Source organism: Triturus cristatus, chromosome 2_2, assembly GCF_964204655.1.
Source record: "Triturus cristatus chromosome 2_2, aTriCri1.1, whole genome shotgun sequence".
NCBI classification, from domain to species: domain Eukaryota; kingdom Metazoa; phylum Chordata; class Amphibia; order Caudata; family Salamandridae; genus Triturus; species Triturus cristatus.
In genome coordinates this window covers 462,582,454-462,605,036 of record NC_140582.1, presented here as the reverse complement: position 1 = coordinate 462,605,036, position 22,583 = coordinate 462,582,454, and the positions used below count along the sequence as shown (strand labels likewise).

General features: G+C 47.3%; 1 protein-coding gene across 12 annotated transcripts in view; it reads left to right on the top strand.

Annotated features, from left to right (window-relative positions):
* BLTP1 (bridge-like lipid transfer protein family member 1) overlaps positions 1-22,583 on the top strand; it is a 1,988,102-nt gene that overhangs the window by 867,003 nt on the left and 1,098,516 nt on the right. For all 12 annotated transcript variants that reach the window (XM_085641559.1, XM_085641555.1, XM_085641564.1 and 9 more), the window contains 2 exons: positions 8,982-9,130; positions 15,815-16,034. In XM_085641559.1, coding sequence (XP_085497685.1) covers positions 8,982-9,130; positions 15,815-16,034 — 369 coding nt within the window. The remainder of the gene's footprint in view (positions 1-8,981; positions 9,131-15,814; positions 16,035-22,583) is intronic.

The following is a 22,583-nucleotide window of genomic DNA, read 5'->3' as shown; positions in this document are numbered from 1 at the left end:
GCTGTGGGAGCTGGGCTCCTGGTCACTTACTCAGGGCAAGTGGGGAAGTAGGTAGGAGTAGAGTTTTCACTGCCAGGGCCACTCGGGCGGTTGGGTGCAGAGTGCTTTTGAGCCTTCGGGCGCTCAATGGATTTCAATGGGAAATCTCCGGTTAAGAAAAAGACTGCAAGCTCGGGGACGAGGACTCTTCAGGTGCCACCACCACTTTGAGAGGTAAGTTGGGTAGTTGGAGGATAGGTAGGTACCCCGGGATTGGGCACAGGGGGCCGTGGGGCGCCACGTACAGGGGTGCCTTTAGGTGTCGGGAAATCTTACCCTCTGTTGATCGCGGTTGGGGGGGGCACCTTGTTCTGAGGCTGCAGGCTTCTTCAGGAGTGTCGAGGGAGGTCCTTGGGTGCCAGACTCGGGGTCGCAGTCGCCATGGGGTCGTCCTCAGGGTCTTTGTTCACTCCGGCACTGGCCAGGCTCGGCTGGTGCAGAATGTGCTGGGTTCGCGGTTCCGGGCTGCTGCCAGGGGTTAGAGATAGGTTTCGAGTAGAGCCGCTACTCATGGGAGTCCCAGGGGCTTAGAGCCAAAAGGTAGCCAGTTCCTCCAGGGTTGGTGAGGTTGCTAGCCACAAGAGATGCCGGGCTGGAGCAGGAGCAGGTTCGAGGGTCGACAGGCCGGTAGGGCTGGGGCCAAAGCAGTTGGTATCTTCCTCTTTTCAGCAGCTGCAGGGCAGGTCTTCTTTCTTCTTGCTCTTCGTAGTTTGGAATCTGGAATCTGGGGAAGGAAGGTTCAGGGTGCCCCCTAAATACTAGATTTAGGGGCGTTACAGGTAGGTGAAGGGCAGAGACCAATGGGTCCCCGTCCTGGGGTGGGTACACCCCCTATCCTGCCTCTCTCCTGTGGGAGGGGGGTAGTAGCCTAGTCCTGATAGGGTAGGGCTCCCCATCTTCAAGATGGCGAGAGCCCGGAAATGTGCTTCACCTCGCCTCCCCCACCTGAGGGGTGGGGGTGGGGTTGGGGTTGGCAGGCTTGCACATCCCCTGTCCTTATTTGGGGGTTCCGGCCAAAGCTTCCCGCCAGAGTGGGGGGTTGCAGGGGCCTGGGGAAGCTCACAGAGGCGGCATGCCTTTGAAGCTTCCACCTGCCCATCCTGGGGGAGGAGATTTAGCACCTCGCCCAGGATGTGCATTGTTGCAGGACCAGGAGAGCAGGGGCTCTCCTACCCAGGGGTCCAGCAACATGTCTGCTGGGTGGCAGCCTAGGCAGCCTCAGAGCAGACGTGGATTTGTAGGTTAGGTTAGAGGGGGCACCTCTAAGATGCCCTCTGGGGTGCTGGGTACATTAAATCCCACACTGGCATCAGTGTGGGTTTAATGTGCTGAGAAGTTTGATACCAAACTTCTCAGTCTTTAGTGTTGCCATTATGGTGCTGTGGAGCTCGTGTTTGACGAGCTCTCAGCACCATGTACTCTTAAATGGCAGCACTGCACTTACAGGGCTCAGGAATGGACCTGGGCACTGTAGGGGCACAGGGCTCCTGCTCCTGTGCCCACACCATTGGCATAAGGCACCCAGCTAGAGGGGTGACTGATGTATGCCATGGCAGTGTATGTGATGGGCATGGCACACAGGGATGTGTGCCATGTCGACTTTGTTTTTGTCTTGCACCCCAAACACTCAGCCTGCAAAGGCAGTGTGTGTGTGTAAGGGTACAGGGCCTCTAAGAGTGGCACAAGGAGTGCTGCAGCTCTTAGAGGCCTTCCTTGGTCACAAAGCCCTGGGTACTTAGGGTACCATTTACCAGGGGCTGACATGTGGCCAGGGTTGCCAATTTGGGTTTGGTTTGTTTTAGGGAAGGAACATAGGCCCTGGGCACCTGATTGGCAGGAGTCCAGGGCACACTCAGTCAAAGTACATTCAGCAATTCAACAAAAAGTGGGGGCATACCATGCAAGAAAGATGGCACTTTCTCACACGGAGGCGCTGCCACACCCCCTGGAACACACGCCTCTAAGGGTGCTCCCCTTTTTATCAGTACTGGGAATTGAATTGTTAGGCTGTTGCCTCTGTTGTGGTTTTATTGGGGGGATATTTCAGATATGCGTCATTAACGACCCTGAGATCCAATCACTATCCATCCTCCATGCTAGATGCGCCCCCATGTCATTATGTAAACAAGTCTTTATATCGCCCATGTCTTGTAATTCCGTAACATGGATGGCGCATGGTCTGTACGGGGGAATTGTGACACAGATTCTGTGGGATTTTATGGAGTTGTTGGGATGGGAGGTGAGGGAGGGCACCATGCACTACAAGTTGGGGTCGCCTTTGTGGGAGGAAAGTTGTGACACCAGGGTGGGCATTCACAAGCTCGCTCAAGATAACAGGTTACGTAGGTACAATACATACTTTGAAATAGGCACACGTATACAGCACATGCAGGTACGCGCCACACTAGGCAATGGCGGGTGAGGGACAGCGAGCTGATACCATAGTGCACATGGGTCTCCTCACATGGAACTGTTGGGGGCTAGGCGATCCCAGGAAAAAATGGCACGTATTAACTTATCTGGATAGGCACCACGTCGTCATTGCTATGCTGCAGGAGACACACACTCTTCCTACATAACAGCCTCAGTTTGCCGCTAGGTGAGCCTCCTATAGATACTTCTCCTCGTACTCAGCCTTCTCGAGAGGCGTAGCTATCCAAATTAAAAAAACGGTGACATACATTGAGGAGAACTCTGCACTCGATCCCCAGGGTAGGTACTGCATGACATGGGGCAGGTTGGCGTCCGCCTCCGTTACACTCGTGTGTAGCTACGGGCCTAATGTGGATGACGTAGACTATTTTGTCGCCTTGTGGGTTCGCATAGTGAACATAGGCTCAACCCATCTCATATGGGGGGGGGATTTCAACTTAACGCCTTGCCCCGCACAAGACCACTCCCATCCGCTGCGGCACCACTACTCCAAAGCACAACAGCAGCTACACCAAATAATGATGGACAACCTGCTGGTTGACGCCTGGCACCACCAGCACCCCATCCAGCGAGAGGGAACATTCCACTCGGCAGTACACAACACCTGGTCAAAGCTGGATCTCTGGCTTGCATCACAGGACATAGCAGTACATGCCACCTCCACCCATCATTTAGCGCGCACGTATTCGGATCATTCCCCGGTGCGCATGCTGCTGACTCCTCCTTATCGGCCCAATCCCTCTTGTGGCGTCTACAACCCACAACGTAGATGAAGCCTTTAAGACGGAACTGGTGGACACTTTAGAAGAATTCCTAGGACTCAACATAGACTCAGTGCCATCCTTGACCCCGTTTGGGAAGCACTGAAGGTAACAGTCAGGGGACACTGCATGGCTAAAACAGGGGGTATCCTAAAAGCCATCTGCACAACCATCACCAGTTTAGAGCATCAGATCAAGCAGCAGGAACCAAACGCCCAAAGGGCACACGATGGTCCCACCCTAGCTAAGATGCGCAAAATGCTTAGAGAATATCAAGCTGAAACGGAACGGGAATGCCTATTCCGCAGTAAATACCATACGGCACGCAGATATGGGGAGGGGGAGTGTCCAGGCAGAGTGCTAGCAGAGACCATCGGACGGGGAGGGCATGACGCATAGAGATACCCCAGCTATAATGGGGTCTTCACCACTCACTATGAAACACTATACTCGACCTGCGCTGCACGTCAAGCTGAAACCTCGCAATACTTGTAACAGATTGAATTAGCATGGCTAAGTAACAGGCAGCTTGAACTTTTAGCGGCCGACCTCAGAGTAGACGAAATCCGGGAAGTTATTATGCAAATAGGGAGTGGCAAGGCGCAGGGACCCGACGGCCTCGTCATTGAATTTTATAAGACCTACATTGATGTGCTGGCCCCTTTCCTGAGAGAGGTATTTGAAGAGGCAGCCCAATCGGGAACACCCCCGCCCACTATGCGGGAAGCAATGTTGGTTTCACTATGGAAACCTGGGAAACCTCACGACTCCCCAGACTCGTACAGGCCTCTGTCCCTAATCAATTGAGACGTCAAGATATTAGCGAAAGTGCTGATCAACAGGCTCACGCTTTTAATGGGCAATCTCATCTGACCGGATCAAGCAGGTTTCATACCTGGTCGGTCAACCTCCCACAATATACGGACCCTCTTCTCCATAATGCATGGCATCGATCAGGAGGACCAGGCGGTGGCGGTCTTCCTCGACGCCACCAAAGCATTTGACTCATTGGAATGCTGGTACCTATTTGCGGTCTTGACACATATGGGATTTCCGCCCGGATTCCTCATGTGGATTAAACTGCTCTACCACTGTCCCCGTGCCATACTGTTCCTGAATGGGAAACGCTCTCCCGCGTTCAGCATCTCCAGAGGTACGTGTCAGGGGAGCCTCCTCTCACCCCTGCTATTCGCGATAACAATGGAGCCGCTGGCTGCCATGCTGCGACAGCACCATAAACAGTATGTGCTAGACTACCCTACGAGGCCTGTTTTAATTTCGCTATATGCGAACGACATTAAGCTATATGTTCGTGATCCCGTAGAAGGGCTAAATCCCATGATTCACAAAATAATAACATTTGGGGCCTACTGTCAAGTACCCCACAAGGCTCACCTGTGGCTTGCGGAGTTTTCTCGCAGAAACGACATGAGCTCTCGCCTCCGTACCCACCTCACCCCAGCAGGGAACTGACACCAACGGGGATAGAGATGGATAGGGGAAGGCAGCCAAAGGAAATGAAAATGATGTGTACAGGGGATCTCGCGGGAATCTGACCGCCTTGTGTCTGCCTGTGAGAAAAAACAAGGGAGACCAGCTAGAGCAGGGACGCGCAACCCCCTATCTATGTTACCTCTTAGGCGCCTGGGGCTCGGATAATTACCTGGTGAAAGACAGCTCGAGGAAGGAAGAAACCACAACGATAAGCGCTCCTGCGCGCTCCGCTTCCATCCAACGGAAAGAAGGAGTATCCATAACTAGTATCCTGGCGCCAAAGTATAAAGTACAACACAGCGCTCCTGCGCGGTGAAAAGAAAAGCAAGCGCTCCTGCGCGGTGAAAAGAAAAGCAAGCGCTCCTGCGCGGTGAAAAGAAAAGCAAGCGCTCCTGCGCGATGTAAAGGAAAACAAAGCACTCCAGCGCGGTGTCTGCAAATGGTCTGTATGCGCTCCAGCGCATGTCTGTTATGTGCCCCCAGAAGCGTTCAAGCGCGTTGTCTGCAATGCGCCCCCTGAAGTGTTCAGGCGCTGTGCAAGGAAAACAACAAGCGCTCCAGCGTGGTGCCTGCAGAGGTTCAGAATGCGCACCAGCGCGTGTTGGATATGTGCCCCCAGAAATGCTCAGGCGCGGTGATGACAAAATGCCCTTAGAGACGCTCAGCGGAGCGTATGCACAAAGTCTCCTGATGCGCACCAACCTGTGAAGAGGTCCGTGAAGTCGAGGCTACTGGAACTGTGGCAGCGTTAATTCGAAGGGCTGACCGGCGGGAACCGCCGTAGTTTATGCGGCGTCCCCCGGAAGCGCTTGGGTGACGCAGCTGGGGTTTCGGTCGGGAAGCTAGACCGCTAACCGCTTGCTGCGTGCCCTGCACCCCTACCCGATCCCGCATGCACCAAAGAGGTAACGCGATGCGCGAGCTGGGAACCTACACCCCTAACCGATCCCGCATGCGCCAAGGAGGCAACGCGCTGCGCGAGCCGGGAACCATGACACCTACTTGGGTATCACTATCAACTGGGGAAAGTCTCAGGTTATGCTGCTCACCAGGTGTACCACCCCCTTCCCAATGTATTACCAATTGCAATGGTGCGCAGATGAGTTCCGCTACCTGGGCATCAACATAACCAACGATAGAGATGAATTACTGAGGGCAAACTATGGAGTGGCTCTTACCAAGGTGGAAGACATGATCACCAGATGAATAGCTCTCCCTCTCACCCTTGCAGGCCGCATAGCTTTAATGAAAATTATCATCATGCCCACATTTTTATATCTATTTATAAATATCCCTTTCTCCCCTGGCGGACCCTTCGTTATAAAATTGAAGAGTCGGCCCATCCGTCTGACATGGGGCAGGAAACAGCCTCAGATAAAATGGAGCACCCTCACGCTACTGTTCGCTCAGGGCGGGTTTGAAGCGCCTGACCCGGAACTTTACTATCTCAGTGCTCAGGCACACTACGCCGTGTATTGGCTTGAGCCCCCACCCTTCATGACACACTTGGCGGTGGAGCAGGGACTTATGGCTCCCATACCTCCCAGGGGTTCCTGGGAGCAGATGATAAACCAGCCGGGGGAAAAAGGTCCACAGTAGCTTGCACTAATAATGCATGGCACGCTATAACTCAATGATCCCAAACTCCTATGCTATATTCCCCGTTACTTCCCCTACGAGATCAACGTAATCTCCCCATCACTCAGAACGGCATATGTAAGCTCATGCTTCTCAAACTAGGCCTGAACACCTGGGAGGATATGTACCATTCGGGGCAATTCAAGGGCGCAGCAGAGTTTTTTGGCAAATACCCCCCCCCCTACTATGGATTGATTCCTGTATATTCGTTTGCGAAGGAACGTTCGAGCTGCCACACCTGTATTCCCTGAGGAACCCCACACACTGCTTCCACTGCACCAAACGTTGCCTGCTTGGGTACAACATGCCGTGTCTCGTATCGATAAAGCCACTATAGGGGCAGGGACACATAATACTATGAAAGCAAAACGGGGGTGGGAAGCGGAACTGGGTTACCCAATTACGGAGGAGGCCTGGGCATATTGCTGTCAGCAAACTGAACGAATCACAGCCACCAGTAGATTTCGGATCATACACTTCAAATTTCTCCACAGAATGTACTACACCCTAGTGAAAATGCATAGACTTCAATTACGAGATAGCGACAGATGCGACCGCTGCTGGCAGGAAGGAGGAGGTTTTTTACATGTCGCATGGGAATGCAGGTCCATAGCGCAATACTGGGATGAGGTGAGGGCGGCCCTGGGAGATATGATTGGAGAGCAGCTTGAGCTTACTCCTGAAATGGGTCTCCTAGGATACCTCCCCGGGTACAAAGGTGGTACTAAAAGGTTCCTAGCGATGGGCCTCCTCAGTGCCTAACGAAAAATCGCATGCAAATGGGGCAGGGGCATGGCGCATAAATTTAAGGACTGGCTTGCAGACCTCACCTATTGCCAGGAGCAAAACAACGTATATGCCTAGCTAATTCCACCCCGCTCACGGCCCCATGACATTTGGGAGCCCCTCACCACCTACCTCCTGAGAGGGACTGCAGGTGACGCGGAAGATAGCGTCTCACAGGCATAGTTTAGCTGACAACCTGAGACCGCCAGGCTGCAAACTAGCTCGGTCGACCTCCAGTACTATCGTCATGCGAGTTAACGTACCCTCCAAGCCTATGATGCATATACTGTGTTGTGTACTCCCTTTATAGACCCATTACTTACACTGTACTGATGTATCCATGAAACGTAACTGTAATGCCTGCTATGTACTGTACTTGTTTTGTCCTTGAACTCAAAATGCGAATAAACAAAGTTAAAGAAAAACTACTGGCAAGGACCATCTTTATGCTCAGTTTTAGTGTTAAACTCATCTTTCCTGAAGTTGACAAATGCAAACTGAGACTCTTCCAGCTGTGGTGCTAAAGCCTTTTGTCAGGGAGCTGTTCCATATTGTAGATGATGATGTCTTCAAAATAGTATGATTAAAAATAAATTGCAGGGAATAGATGATTCATATATAGACACCCAGATGTCCCAGAGGAGACAGGTGTTTATTACTGGTTTTTTTGTTGCCCCCTCCGCCCCCCGAGGAGGGGTGGGGGGGGGGGCTGGGGTGGGGGGTATTATTTTTTTGTTTTTTACTGCCTCCTCGCCCAAGGATGGGACTTGTATCTGTCACCTCCTTTTTTTGTCCAACGGCTAGGGTGATAAAGGACACCCTCTGGCTTACCCATGCAGGAGGAGCTTAATTAAAAAGGCAAAAGAGGGTGAATTGTCCCCCTCCTCCCAATGAAGAAACGGGCGTAGGTGCTGGTCATGGTGCAGCATGTCAGTGCCCCCTGTCACCCGCTCTGTGGCATCTTTCCATTTGGAAACGGGGTGCAGAGTTGGATGACTGGTAACCCGTCACAGGCAACCCATTAATCTGTGGGCTGCACCACTGTGTGAGTCACATAGCTGATGAAGATCGCGTTTCACCCTCACTCGCAGCCAATTAGAAATAGCTCAGGAGGGGGTGACATTGAACCCCCTCCTCCCTAACTTTGGGCAAGACAAGTGTGTAGCAGCCAATCCACCCTCACCCTTGGGCAGGGTGTGGGGAATACCAGCCCATATCCCTCCTCCAAAACTAATGCACTGTTTAGAGAGGAGGCATGTTCTCCCCCCTCATCCCTGGGCAAAGTGAGAGAGTGTTTACTTGGTGCCTGCTTCACGCTTGGGTTATACCCCTAACCCTTGGGCAAGGTGAGAATAGTCTGAAGCAAAGCCCACCCCTCCTGAACTTCATTCATATCTGCAAGGGGCTTGGGGAAACCATTTTCTAAACTCCATTTCCACCTGCCAACAAAAAAGTGTGTGGGGGGGAGTGGGAGCACACAGCTTAAACAGCCCAATATAATTTTGGATTGCCCATCAGCCCTTGGGTGAGTCTAGTTGACATGGGCACCATCCCCCCTCCCTAGCCTTCAGGGGCAAGGACCATGGAGGAAATTTGTTAAATAGCCCCACCCTTGGGCAAGGTAGGGCAAGAGTGTGATTTAGATCCCCTGGTGTGGACCAGGCCAGGGGAATTGGGGTTAAATGTCTTCATCATTTTTATTTCTTCCCTAACCTAACAAACCAGAATGAAATATTCATAAGTGGTTGGTCTTCCATGCCCACCTATTAATCTTGCAGTAGTGGCTCATCTGTCAAGGTACTTTTTTAATGTTATTTTTTCCTAATATAGGTACCGTCAGTGAGCATACAATGCTGCTCGAAGGAACAAATAACCGGCCACCCCCTGCTGGGGTTTCCTCTGGGACTGTACCTGGTGTAGAAATCATGAGAAAATTATCAAAGGTTCATGCAAACAATGATTCCTCTCTTAAAATAAAGGTAACCTTGGTATTTTATTTTTATTTCATTCTGTTATTTTCTGTATTTTACATGCCTTAGCACATTTCTAAACTACTATTTTGATAAATATACATTTTGGCAATCCCCCATTGACTTCTTAAATTTGTCCAGTGAAACTGAAATGAGATGCGCCTTATTTTTGATGGGCAGTGCTTTCCACAGTGTGCACTAGCAGTTATTTAACATTCCCTTTGCATCATAAATGGTTGTACGCTTTACCAGTGTTTAACTATAGATCTATAACATTTTCTCTCTGTACCCTTGTAGATTGATTTGTCTTTCTAGCTAAAATACTCTGTTTTGGCTTGCAGGTTCACTCAATAACCAAATGTACACCACTGACATCTGCAGGGCACACATTTGAGTAGATGCATGGACAACTGGGAGTTCAATTTTAATGAGTTCAGTACACCGAGTACCAACGAATTGACACTACCATTGTCACTTGTCACTTACTAGACTTAGAGAAAGATGTTGGTTTTCAATCGTCAGTTGCTAAATCTTTTTACAATTTCCACACATAGTAGATTGTTGTTTTAGTTTATTTAGTTCCAATGAAGTCAAATTTAATTTAAAAACACAGCATTGGTGCCTAGAAGCCGCTATCGAACCAACCTTGCAGCTGTGCAGGCAGTGACTCCTAATGCTGCTGGTACTTGGCTGCCACCGCCTCCGCCTTCTTCAGCTTGTTTCGGAAGTCGTCATAGAGCATGGCCCCGTAGATGAAGCCCATTGCCACAGTATGCAGCAGCAGGACCGGGAGCAGAACCCGTTCCCCATCGTCTCTCTCATAGGGCTAGTTGCGGGCGGGCGGCTGCAGGGCTCACACGCCCTCTGCCCCTGGCTTCCCCGGGGTCATGGCTTGGACAGCGAGAGCTGCAATTGTCTTCCTGGGAGAGCGTGGGGCTGGGAGATCACCGCTGCTAGAGGCGGCATGTGTGGGACGAAGCGGCGGTTGGTTTGTTTATTTATTTTGTACATAGCGCGGGTATCACCTAGGTGCTAGAGCGCTTTACAGTAGACATGGGTAGTTACAGAAGGTTCCAAATTACCGAATATTACCAAATATAAGTACACAAGGTCATAATTACAAAGTAATAAACCATTCCTATCCATATCTGTCTGGTTTGTACCAGGGTCTCAGCGCAGACGGCAGCACCTCGGACACAGAACTCCGAGTTGGCCACTATTATAAGCCAGTGGTCTAAGTGCATTAAAAACAAGCATTTGCAATGCAATAGGTCTCGCATTTATGCGAGTTTAAGCTATTGGCATTCTTAATAACAATGCCATTTATTTATGTATTAAAAATAGCTCAAATATCTCAAAGCTCAAACTCGCGTAAATGCGAGACCTATTGCATTGTAAATTCTTGTTCATATTGTAGCAGAAATCTGAGTAGACACTTTGCATGCATTATAATGGATTACAATATCTTTGCTAATAATAAAAACACTTTAATCGTTGTACCTTGAGATTCTGGTATGGTTTGTTGTTCTCTTAGCTGTTATGGTTTTCAGTTTAAGAAGAAAAACACTCAAACGAAAAATATTTTCATCTTACCTCATCACATTTAAAAGATCTGCAGCCAAGTTCATAGTTTTATTTGCCCAGATGAAGATCATGCTTGCCACTCCTAAACGCCTCCGTTTTATTTAGAATGTATTCCTACTACAGAAGTTCTCTTGCTTTAGCTATTCACCCTAGTTTATTCTCCTGTTTAAATAGTAGTGCACAGTCTACAGTTGCAACTGTACAGGCAGATATATACTGTAGGAAAGTTTCCCTTTTTGCATGGTTACCCCCATACACACACTTTTTGCCTTACACATTTACTTGGTGTGCCCTGGGTCCCTGCCAATCAGACTGCAGTGCCTATTGTACCAACCATAGAGGGCCTGTACCTTAACATTCACATACTGTCATTACGGGCTGCATGTTTTGGTGCTGAGAAAAGTGAAGTCGACATGGCACACATCCCTGTGTGCCATACCTGTAACCCACTGGCTGGGGCCTAGGTAAGTCACCCCTCTAGTATGGTGCACTAACCCCCATGTGAGGGTACAGTGGCATGAGCCCTGTACCTCTACGTTGTCCAAATCCATTCTTAGACATTGTTAGTGTAGTAAAGCCATAAAGAGTATATGGTCTGGGATTTGGTCACTACGAACTCCACAGCTCCACAATGGCTCTACTAAAACCTGGAAAGTTTGGTAGCAAACTTCTTAGCACATTAAACCCACATTGATGTGTGTGTGGGATTTAATGTAAAATGCAGACAGAGGGCATCCTAGAGATGCCCCCTGAAAAACCCTAGTGTGGCTCCTGAATGGCTGCCGCCATTTGCCACCACCAAACAGGTTTTTGCATCCCTGGTTAGAGAGCCTACGCTATCTGGGACAACAAACAAAGCCCTTCCTGGGCAGAGGTGTCATGCCTCCTCCCCCATGATGGGTTGGGTCCACAAGAGGGAAAGCTTCAAAAGCCTGCTGCATTTGTAAGCTGTCCCTGCCTTTTGCTGCCCCCAGCAACTGGCTCCCACCGGATCTGACCCCCACTTTGACTGGGAGAATCGGCAGGGAAACCAAGCTAAGAGGAGAGGTGTTCCCACCTTTGTCAACCCCGACCCTTAGGTGGGGGAGGCGAGGTGAAGAACACTTTCTGTCACCTCCTTCTTGGAGATGAGGGGACCCAACCAATTAGGGAGAGGTTCATGCCCCCTCCCCCTGGAGGGTGGCATAATAGGGGGTGTACCCACCCCAAGGAAGGGACCCACTGGTCCTGCCCTGCCAACTCCTGTAACGCCTCGAAATTTAGTATTTAGGGGCGACCCTGAACCTTGCTTCCTCAGATTCGAGGTGCAATAAGATAATGTCCCAGTGGAAAGCAATTTAAGAAAGATAGATGTGTATAAGAGTTAATCCGTTGTATCTGAAAAAGTCAAGCACCACTATACAATCTAACAACCAAATGAGTGTGATTTTATTTCATCACGACATTGAAGTTAATCAGTTTATATACAGTAGAATACAATTCATTAGTGGGTATTTTTCTAGCAAAAAGGTGCACAGAAAAGTGAGGTGGTAAGTGCATGGGAGGGATTGTGATGAAGGACAGGAATGCGCATTTATATACATCAATAAATTGATAAACAACTATCCAGACAGTTTCCTGCCAAATGCATTAACCCCTTCTATGCCCATGACGAGATAGTCTCGTCATGGAGCGCGGTTGCACTGTGCCCATGACGAGACTATCCCGTCATGGACCCTACCCACTAATGAAAGGCCCGGCACAGGAGGGGGAAAGGGCGGGGCACTCAAGGGGTTAAATGACAAATCATAACATAATTACAGATATAAATTCTCTGTCATATAGTATTCTTGTCTCCTCTCTTTCCTTTATTATTTTGTAATTATGACCGTGTGTACCTATATTTGGTAATATTCGGTAATTTGGAACCTTCTGTAACTACCCATGTCTACTGTAAAGCGCTCTAGCACCTAGGTGATACCCGCGCTATGTACGAAATAAATAAACAAACCAACCGCCGCTTCGTCCCACACATGCCGCCTCTAGCAGCGGTGATCTCCCAGCCCCACGTTCTCCCAGGAAGACAGTTGCAGCTCTCGCTGTCCGAGCCATGACCCCGGGGCAGCAAGGTCTGGTTCAAAGTCTCCATGTTTCAGGGACCTTTCCAGTGATGCATGTGGCATTACCAATAAGACCCCTTTTTGCGTTCCACTTACTTGGGTGATTCCCCAGTTTTACACTGCTTCCTTCTCCGTGTTCAGTTACTGAACAATTCTCTTTTCTGGACAAGGGTTACTTTCCTTCCAGTCGGAGGGTGTGGTCTAACATTCTGCGATTATTCCTCAGTTTCTACGCCTTATTACTTTGGTGCCTCTGCTGCACCTTTGTTCGGCTGTTTTATATTGTATCAGTAGGGCATGCGAGACGGCTCTTCTAATGTCATTCGTCCTAGATCTCAACCCTGCATATTTGTATTTCGTGTGATGGTTCTCACCCTGGCCTTACCGCTGACTGGTCGAGCAGCCTTATGCTTATTTTAGCTACGCCACCTTATGGTCTCTGTAGCTGTTTGCTCTGCGCATGTTTCTATGGTCACCTGCATCAGCGTGCTTAACATTATTACTGTTCGCCCCTGTTCCCCCTTTTTGAGACTGGGTGTGCACTTGGCGTGTTTCTTGTCTGCAATTCTAAAAACATCGCTAATTTCTATCTTTTGACCTTTGGTTCTTGGTTGTAGCCTCTCCGGCCTTCCTTCCGTGGGCTAGCCTGGCAGACTCTGGTTGCATCTCTTCATGTTTCTTCTCAACCTTTGGTCGGTGTTCACATATAGCGCCATTACGCTGAGAGTGGTCCTTCTTCCTCTCTCTTTCTTTTGTTCTGGTATATGGCTGGTGCAGTCTCTACCTCTCATGCTTATACAGGTATGGTGTAGCATCATTATGGCATTTTTGGGATGTCTTGCATCCCGTTATCTTTTGCTCTTTCGAGCTATTTGGGTTGCTGTCTGGCTGTTCCGCCACAGCCTTTCCCATTGTGCGTCACTCTGTTGCCAGCTCAAATACTTGGCGCTTTTTGTTGTCCTGTCGCAGACCCACCTCCCCTTTTGGGGTATGGCTATGGTATCTATTCTATGTTAAAAAATCTGCGGCTAGATGTCTCTATCAGATGTACGAGTTACTTACCTTCGGTAACGATGTATCTGGTAGAGACGTCGTCTAGCCACAGATTCCTTAACGCCCACCCAGCCTCCCCGTTCTGCGAGGTCCTTGCCAAGTGGGGTTCTCTGCTGGCCCCCCTTTTAGGTTGACATTGCTTTTGTCTCTCATGGGTGCTCACATTGTTGCGTCCCTTTTGAGATTTGCCATAATACAGCTGACTCCCTCTCAAGGGTGTCTGTTACCATAATGCAGTCGACTCCCTCTCATGGGTTTCTTATCTGTAAAAAGATGTCTTTTTAATTGACCTTCACCAGGAAATTCCTCTTCATTTTCTTAACTTCTCCTGCTGCCTTCCAGCCATCTCTATTGGCTCAGGGTTCTGGTCTCCTCTACAGTAGTCTTCTTTGGGGATCTGTTCACCTCTGTTTCAGACCTTCATTACTATAGGGGCAGTGCCAGACTTTTCATACCTTCTTGCGGTGGAATGTTCTCTCTGTGCTCCGTTCTTGCTGGACGGCACAGTTCTATATGGTTCTGCCAGTCTATTTTTGTCTGTTGTTCTGCATGGTATTAACAGTCTGTTTCTGTCCTGTTGAGATATTCTTCCCTTGTTGCACTTGGGAAGGGTCTTTGCTTAGCTTGCGAGGTTCTTTCTCACAGCTTTTTCACTTATATGTAGACAGTGTGTAATTCTGTCTTTTACGATGGTGTCTTGCACCATCCTCCTTATTTATTCACGGATTTTCATTCATCGCACACTGTTCCCATACTTTCACAGTTTTTTTATTGGTGGCTCCGCGTTGTATCGCGGAAAAGCTTCTCCGAAGAAAACTGACGTCAGCACGCCGGAAGGGACTTATTTGACCTCTCTGACGTCACGTACGTGGACGACGTCAGGGCGGGGTTGTGTGGCGCCGTCCCCCGGCGCGCAGAGGTGCTACTGCGGAAAGTTTCCGGATCCAGTCTGACGCCTGGGGATATCCTAAGTTAAGGAATCTTCGGTTGGACAACGTCTCTACCAGATACATCGTTACCAAAGGTAAGTAACTCGTACTTTTGTTCCTAAATTGTTCTCTGTTGAACTGCTCTTTTTGTATGGAGAAAAAGTAACTAAACTTTAAATCTTAAAACGTCTGTCTTACCTTGTATTGTGAGATCCCAGCGTGGTATCCACGCGTACCACCCTGAATTGTCGATGTAATCTGAATGTAATCCAAAATTATTCCAAAAGTATGTACTGTGTAATTGAAACTGCTTTTTGAACCAATACAAAACTATAACGATTGCAAACTCAACCACAACTGCATTTCCTTGTAAAGTCTTGCTTTGGAGAGTATATTTCACTTAACTGTGCCAATTCCTGTTTGATTCTAAAAATGAAACCAAAGTACACCTTTTTTATACTTACTTAATTCGTCTGGATTTAGTCTGAGTGTGTGCCATCAGTCTTGATTGAGTGAATACAATAAATGCTTAACACACCCTCTGGATAAGCCTTACTGCTTGCCCACACTACCACAAAGAGAGCTGTTAGTACTTACCTGATTCAGCCTCTCCTCTGCTATACCTCTGGGGACTCGCTGGAGTCTGTGCACACTATACCTTTCTTTGGTACAGCATATTCAGAGCCAGCTTCCTCCATATGCCTCCTCATATGCTGAAATTAGTTATTGACAATTTATACTCCACTTTCAAATTATCTGGCCTAAGTCTGCCTTCTTTCTTCTACTCTTCCTGTGCTTCCAGTGGCTAGCCTTCTACCAGCACCAGATGTTACCTGAGTGTTTTCAACTCGTCTTTTACATAAGATTGGTAGCTGCCAGGAATTTTATTTCATCTTCATGCTTTCTTACTTCTTCCTTCTCAACCATGATAAGTAATGGGCGGTTCAATTGTTCCTTTTCTATTTCTTCAGTTGTATTGTCCACAAAAAAGACGGCCCAAGGTGTTCATTTCCTTTTTTGTTTTCCAGGGTACTCATCCTTACCAGTCCTTGAGCTACACTAGTGGTGATACTGCCAATGATTCCCCAGCTCATGTTGTTCGTTCAGGAATGCCTGTAAAGGAGAGTCCACGAAAAGAAAGCCTGCTCAGCTATCTAACTGGAAGCTTCCCGAGTCTGCACAATCTTCTTGATGGAACTCCTCAAAGGAATACTACCACAGCTAAAAGCAGTTCTCTAACCAGAACAGGTAAGCTCGGTGTCTGTGTAGTAACAATGTTTTAAATGAGGTCCCTTTGTTCATATGTTTTCAGTGTGTTTACGTTAATTATACATTATTTGTCTTTTGCATTTTTGACTTTCAAAATAATGTGGCTCATATAGCAGATATTTCAGTGTGATATTTGATTGATGCTCTTTGAAGTAGCCCTTATAAGGCAAACACCTAATTAACCTTCCAGTTAACTATGCATGCTTATTTGTTGTATTTCATGTAGTTGTGCCGGTGGTAGGTTTTGCCTTTCTCCGCCTGTGCTATAGAGGCATTACTACTGTTGATATGAACCAAGAGAGAACAATTCAAGTATCTACTATCTCTATTTTTATTTTTATCACTGAGATGCTCCAATGGCAATTATATGTCCAGATGTGAGTCCCGTGCTTGCTATGGCATTATACTCAATCTTTAATTCAGTGTTATTGCCCAGTAGGTGTCGTGTTGCTTTTATTCCCATTCAGTGGGGATGTAGGGAAATTGACTGTTTCTGTTGGAACAGGGTTAAGGATGATTTGCATAAGATTGGCCCTTGTCTTGAGTGGCACTGTGAGTGAAGAACCCAATGGGCAGAACTGTTTTCCAGTATAATTATTTGCCACTGATTAAGATTATTTGAAGCATTCCACTCTTCACATTTTGCTTTTCTCACTTTAAGTCCTATGTTTGCTGTATTGGAGAGTATGGGGTTCAACTCCAGAATGATAGTGGGAGTATGTTTGCTGTATGATTCACCAAAGGCCAGGGTTAAACTAAATGGGATATTACCACTCCCCTTCCCACTGAAACGTATGTCTCTTGCCACAATTCTATTTGTATTTTTAATAGAGCTTCTGGCTTGCTGGATAGTTAGTCATGCTCTGTTGAGAAGGGTTAAAAAGAACGAGAAGTGTGAATCTAGAATCTCACTTTACTCAGCTGATATTCTGCTTTACTTAGCCAATCGATATGACTCCATCAAGCTTCTTATGGAATCTTCTTCGTAGCTCGTTCTGTATCCAAAAGGCACATGGCACTCTGCATCAATATATACTCTTCCCATTTAAGATATTGATGGAAAAATTCAAATATTTAGAAGTATATGTGAAAATGTTTAAAAAGAGGTTTTGCAAGTATAGCATTGTTCGAAAATAAGTTCTGAAAACAGACTGCTTGATGGAGAAGCCTTCCGATGCCAATGATGTGTTGGTCAACACTTTACAAAGCGATAGTGCTACTAAAATTGCAAAATTCTTGTGTGTTCTGAAAATCATTCTTTATTTTTTTCAAATTCATTTTTTTAATTGATTGATTCAACCCTGAGGAATTCCCTGTGGAAAGGAGGCTGCCATGGTTCTCTCAAGTTAACCCACATAAAGATGAGTATGATGGGTGATTGGCTATCCTCTCCTAATGCAATTGTTACTTGCCAGCTTATCTGGTAGTGGTTAAAAAGTGGACTTTTATGGCTCATGATGAACTGTCGCTATTTCCTTCCAGGATAGGCACACAACTCCTGCATTTTCTGATGCACGCAGATGATGTGTTACTATGTGGTTTGACACCAGTTGGGGTACAGAGAAATGTAATTGTGCTCTTTTTCATTACCGAAAAGCATCATCTTAAAATCAATTTCACTAAAACTAAGTCATTAGCTTTTAAGTGTAGGTAACTCTGCAATCCATTTTGCTGGTCAATATGTGGTGAGAAATTGGAACAAGTTACACATTATACCTATTTAGGTAGGAAAATTCTAACACTTCCTTGATAGTAAGCTACATCTTACACAAAATAGGAGTAATGCTTTAGGACATGCAGTGGCATTCAATACATTTGATATCTCTGTAGAGACGCCATTTCTCTTATTTGTTAAAAATTTATAAAGTAAACATTCCTCCAACGCTGAGTTATACCTTGGAGTATGCAGCAATATCCAAATGGTTTCCCTTCAACCTGTATGAAAGAAAGAATTCTTAATAGATTTTGTTTAGTAAGCTCTTCCAATACCATTTCAAACTTTATATATTGAATTTGGACTTATTAATACTTTTATCCATTTGATTATGAAGGTAATAAAATGGGCATATAACGTAATTAATGCAGAAAAAGGTTCTGTTATGGAACTATTAAAATAGAAATTGGCTTTAGCCCATCATACTAATGATACTTTAGTGGTAAATCTACAATTTCCACTTTCTTAAACTGGATTGTATACTATTGCTTCTTGATTAATGATCTCCTGCTCAGCTTTCTCTTAAATCTCAAGATTGCCTTACTTACATGAAGCTTTGAGATAGATGTTGCATATTGTAGTAGACTAAACATGTATAATACTTTTCCAAATATAGTATGCTGTGATAGGGCCCAAAGTCAGCTGTCTTTTTATCTGATAGTCATCTAACTGCAGATTCTGCACCTTTGAATTTCCCAGGTGTCAAGCTGGGTCCAGAAACTTTTGCTTGAGCAGTATTCCTTGCGTAGGCTGCCTAGTGGCTCCATTCGGCTCTGCGTGGTGTCAGTTATGACATTACGGTCACCTATATAGGTGCCACCCAGGCGCACGGGCGTCAGTTTGTTTCTTTCTGCACCAATTAAGCACTGATCCAGGAAGAGCTAACCCTTCTGTTGCCTTTTGACAAGCCTTTTTTTACTTTTTGACGACTGCGAAAAGAAATGCACTGTGTGCCAAGGGATGTCTTTGAGGAAGGCAGGATTTAAACCGCGTGGCGCCATGTTGATTGCTGATCCCCACCTCGTCTGCCTTTGGTGTCTTGAGCGTGACCACGACTCAAAGGCGTGCTCGGACTGTTGGGCCACGGCTCCAAAGGCCTTGTGAGAGCAGGCCTTGCAGCTCCTTGTGGCCCGGTATTCGACACCGGCCAGCGAGACTCCACAGAGATTCCTGTCCTGATCGAAGAAGAGGTGGTCGCAGGACAGATTCCTCCCACTCGAGGCCCTTGGGACACTCAGTGAAGAGGCACAAAAAAAAGAAGTCTATGAACAAGGTAAGGAAAAACAATTCTCTAGGCACGGTTCTGCGTAGCCGGATCCAGGGTCGACTCCGCGCCTCCCTGCTCAAATTAAATTGTTCTTGTAGGAAAGTGCCCCTTTGTGCATAGTTGCCCGCCACTTTTTGCCTGCTGTTTGATGCTCTTTGACTAAGTGTGCCCTGTGTTCCGGCTAATCATGTCCCCGGGGCATGTGTTCTTTCCATAAAACTGTACCTTTGCACCCCCAATTGGCACCGCTCTGGCCACATGTACGTCCCTTGTAAAAGGTACCATGGGTACCAAGGGCACTGTGACCAGGGATGGCATCTGAGGACTGCAGCACATATTGTTCTACCCTTAGAGGCCCTGTACCTTAAGACACACACACTGCCCTTGCAGGCTGCGTGTTTTGGTGCAGAGAAAAGTGAAGAGTCGACATGGCACACATACCTGTGTGCCTTGCCTACAACCCACTGACTGTGGGATAGGTAAGACACCCCTCTAGCTGGGTGCACTATACCACTGGTGGGGGTACAAGTGCATAATCCTGGTACCCCTACAGTGTCTGTGTCCATTCTTAGACATTGTAAGTGCAGTAAAGCCATAAAGAGTATATGGTCTGGGAGTTTGTCATTACATACAGACAGTAGCAGAATGGGTAAGGAATGGTTTATACACTGTCTGTCTGGGGAGGGCTTTCGTGGCTACTTTTTCCTTCTCAGACGAGGATGGTACTTAAGGCCTGGTAGTAATGGTGAGGGACATGGACCTTAAAGAAAATATCATTGGTTTGAACTCTGTAGATCTGGAGCATAGTGAGGCATGTTGGAGCCCTTCAGGGATTTAGGTAATGTGACCTATTAGGATTGTAAAGATTTGGAGTGATGTGGGGAAAGGGAATGAGGAAGTCATTTGATCGCTTGTGTTAGGAATATGCCCAAAAATGCAAATTATTTTTTTTCTCTTCAACTGTGACATACAGGAGGAAAATATATTGTGCCTGGCTCAAGCATGCGTAAACTGTAACTTTCTGGAAAATAGTTGATTAAAGATAGAATGGACATGCAAATGGTACCTTTGACTTGCAAACTATTACAGAATAATAGCCAAAAGTTTCTGGAATAGCCTAATGCCTAGTGGAATTCACACATAGGTAAGACACAGTAGAAAGCTTTAGCTTCTGATAGAGACTTTTAACTGCAGATTCCTCACCTTTTCGATATTCCACAGGAGTCAGATTGGATCCAGAAATCTGTGAGCAGTACCTCTGACCAGTAGTAGGTAGCGCCCGTTAGTTCCGCACTGATGCCATTCCCTTCTGGAAATGACGTGTGGCCTGTATAGGTGCCACTCTTGCATGCAGACATCCGCTCTTTTTTTCCATATCATCAGGCGAGGATCCAGAGCTACCTCTCATCTCTGAAATCTCTTAACATTTGAAAAATCCAACGTACAAGTGAAATGTGCGAAAAATCCAATGTGCAAGCAAAATGTCACTTCTCAAATGTTAGGTTTTAAAGCCTATAAGAACTGCCACAAACAAATGTCTGTGATGGATCCTCATCAAGTTTCCTTGTGGTGCTTGGGGTTGAGCCCATTCTCCAAGGCCTGCAGTGAATGTGCGTCAGTAAACCTGAAAGCCATACGAGATTGCTAGGTGAAACTCCATCAAGCCCTAGAAGACTCAACGATGAGACCGAACCAGGAAGAAAGGTCAGTCCCAATTGATAGTCGCAGGAGTCGTTCCGTAGGTTGGTTGTCTTTGGGTAAGTCACAGAGAAAAACCCACAAAAAATACAAGATGGACTCGACCACTTCCAACCCCTCATACTCCTTAGAAGGCTCAAGGGTATCACCATACCTTCCGAACTCACTCACAAATTCAATAGGCATTAGAGACTATCCTGCAAGTTGTCCCGCCACAACCTGAGTTTCCAGGGCCACCTGCAACACCGCAGTAGATCAAAGGGTTTCACGAGGCCATGATCTGGATCTTCAAGTCTCTACTAACTCCCTCTGGTACGTGTTCAGGAATATGGCAATCACGATGAAAGCTTTGCAACACCAGCGCCCTTCCCTTCCATCATTTTTTTTTGTCAAACTTATTTTATTTGTTTTTAGGCACATGATACAATAGATAAAATGTTTTTCAAGGCATCCTAACATGGGGGCACTAGGTGCAATGAGGCTGTAAGTGGCTGCTAACACTGAACATTCCATATCAGTCCAACCCGGTAACATTGGAGTGCTAAAGGGGATTACAGTTCCTTATATGGATGGGTATGGGCTGTATCCAGAACAACTATTGATGATAGCCAGTGTGATAATAGGCATCCCATCTTTCTTTTGCAGTGGGAATAGCCCAAAAGCCTTCTTCAGAGGGAGGCATTGGAACAGCTCATGGTTATACAATAACAATCCCCAATTGGGGAAAAACAGGAACAATAAATCAAGAGTGAAAAAACAATCCCCCCTTCCCTCCCAACCCCCTCCCTGACAATGGTAGCGGCGGCTAACCCACAGCCGGGCTGGCTATGGCTGTATGAGGCAGATTATAGTTGGAAGAGATGAAGAGCCCTAAGAGACGGAGGGCATACAGCGGATGGTAGACCACGTGAAAGGAAGGCAACCAGCGGTCCCCACCGGAATTCAAAGTTCTTAAAGTTGTCTTGAAAGACAGCTTCCAATCGCTCCAAACTAAGAAGTTTCCACACCCTAGAGTGCCACAGGGAGATCGCTGGTGCCTCCTTCCTTTTCCAGGCGGCAGCCAGGGTAACTTTCGCTGCGCCTATGCACAGCCACATAATCGATTTGTCTGCCCGAGTCTGATGTTCAAGTGTAGAATCACGGAGAACCAAAAGGACCACCGCCATGGTGGTTGGAATGGGGTACCCCAGTATATCTTTAATGTGCGTAAGGATTTCCTCCCAGAAAGGGCGAATAGTCGGGCAGTCCCACCAGATACGTTTAAAGTCTCCCAGTAGTCCACACCCTCTCCAGCATCTGTCAGAAGTGTTGGGAAAGATCTGTTTGAGCCTAGAGGGGTGGAGGTACCAGTCCATTATGGTCTTTAGGTGGGCTTCCCTTAGATCTGAAGAGTGATTAAAGCGTGTAATGTCTGTCCATTCAGTATCAGAGATGGGACGTTGTAAAACGTCTTCTCAAGTGGACATGTATCTCGGTCTAGGGGAGACCGAAGTGGTGAGAAGAAATTGGTATAGGTAGGAAATCGTCCCTCTCATAGTGGTGGTCTTGGTGAGGAAGGATTTGAAGCGTGTAAGGGGCCGGGTGGCTGCATCCCGTATTGGTGATGTTACGGCCCAGTGCATCAATTGAGTGTAGTGGTACCGTTCTGTGGGACCCAGGTTATAGTCCCGCTGACAACTGTCAAATGTGAGAGGGTCATAGTTATGAAAAAGGTGGGTCAGAGCAAGGCAGCCCCCCTCTCTCCAGGCGTCAAAAGGCCCCTCTTGGATTCCCCGTGGGAATTCTGGGTTAAAGTGGAGCGGGGTAAATGGAGAGGGAAAAGAGGTCCACCTCTCGTCTCCCGCCACGG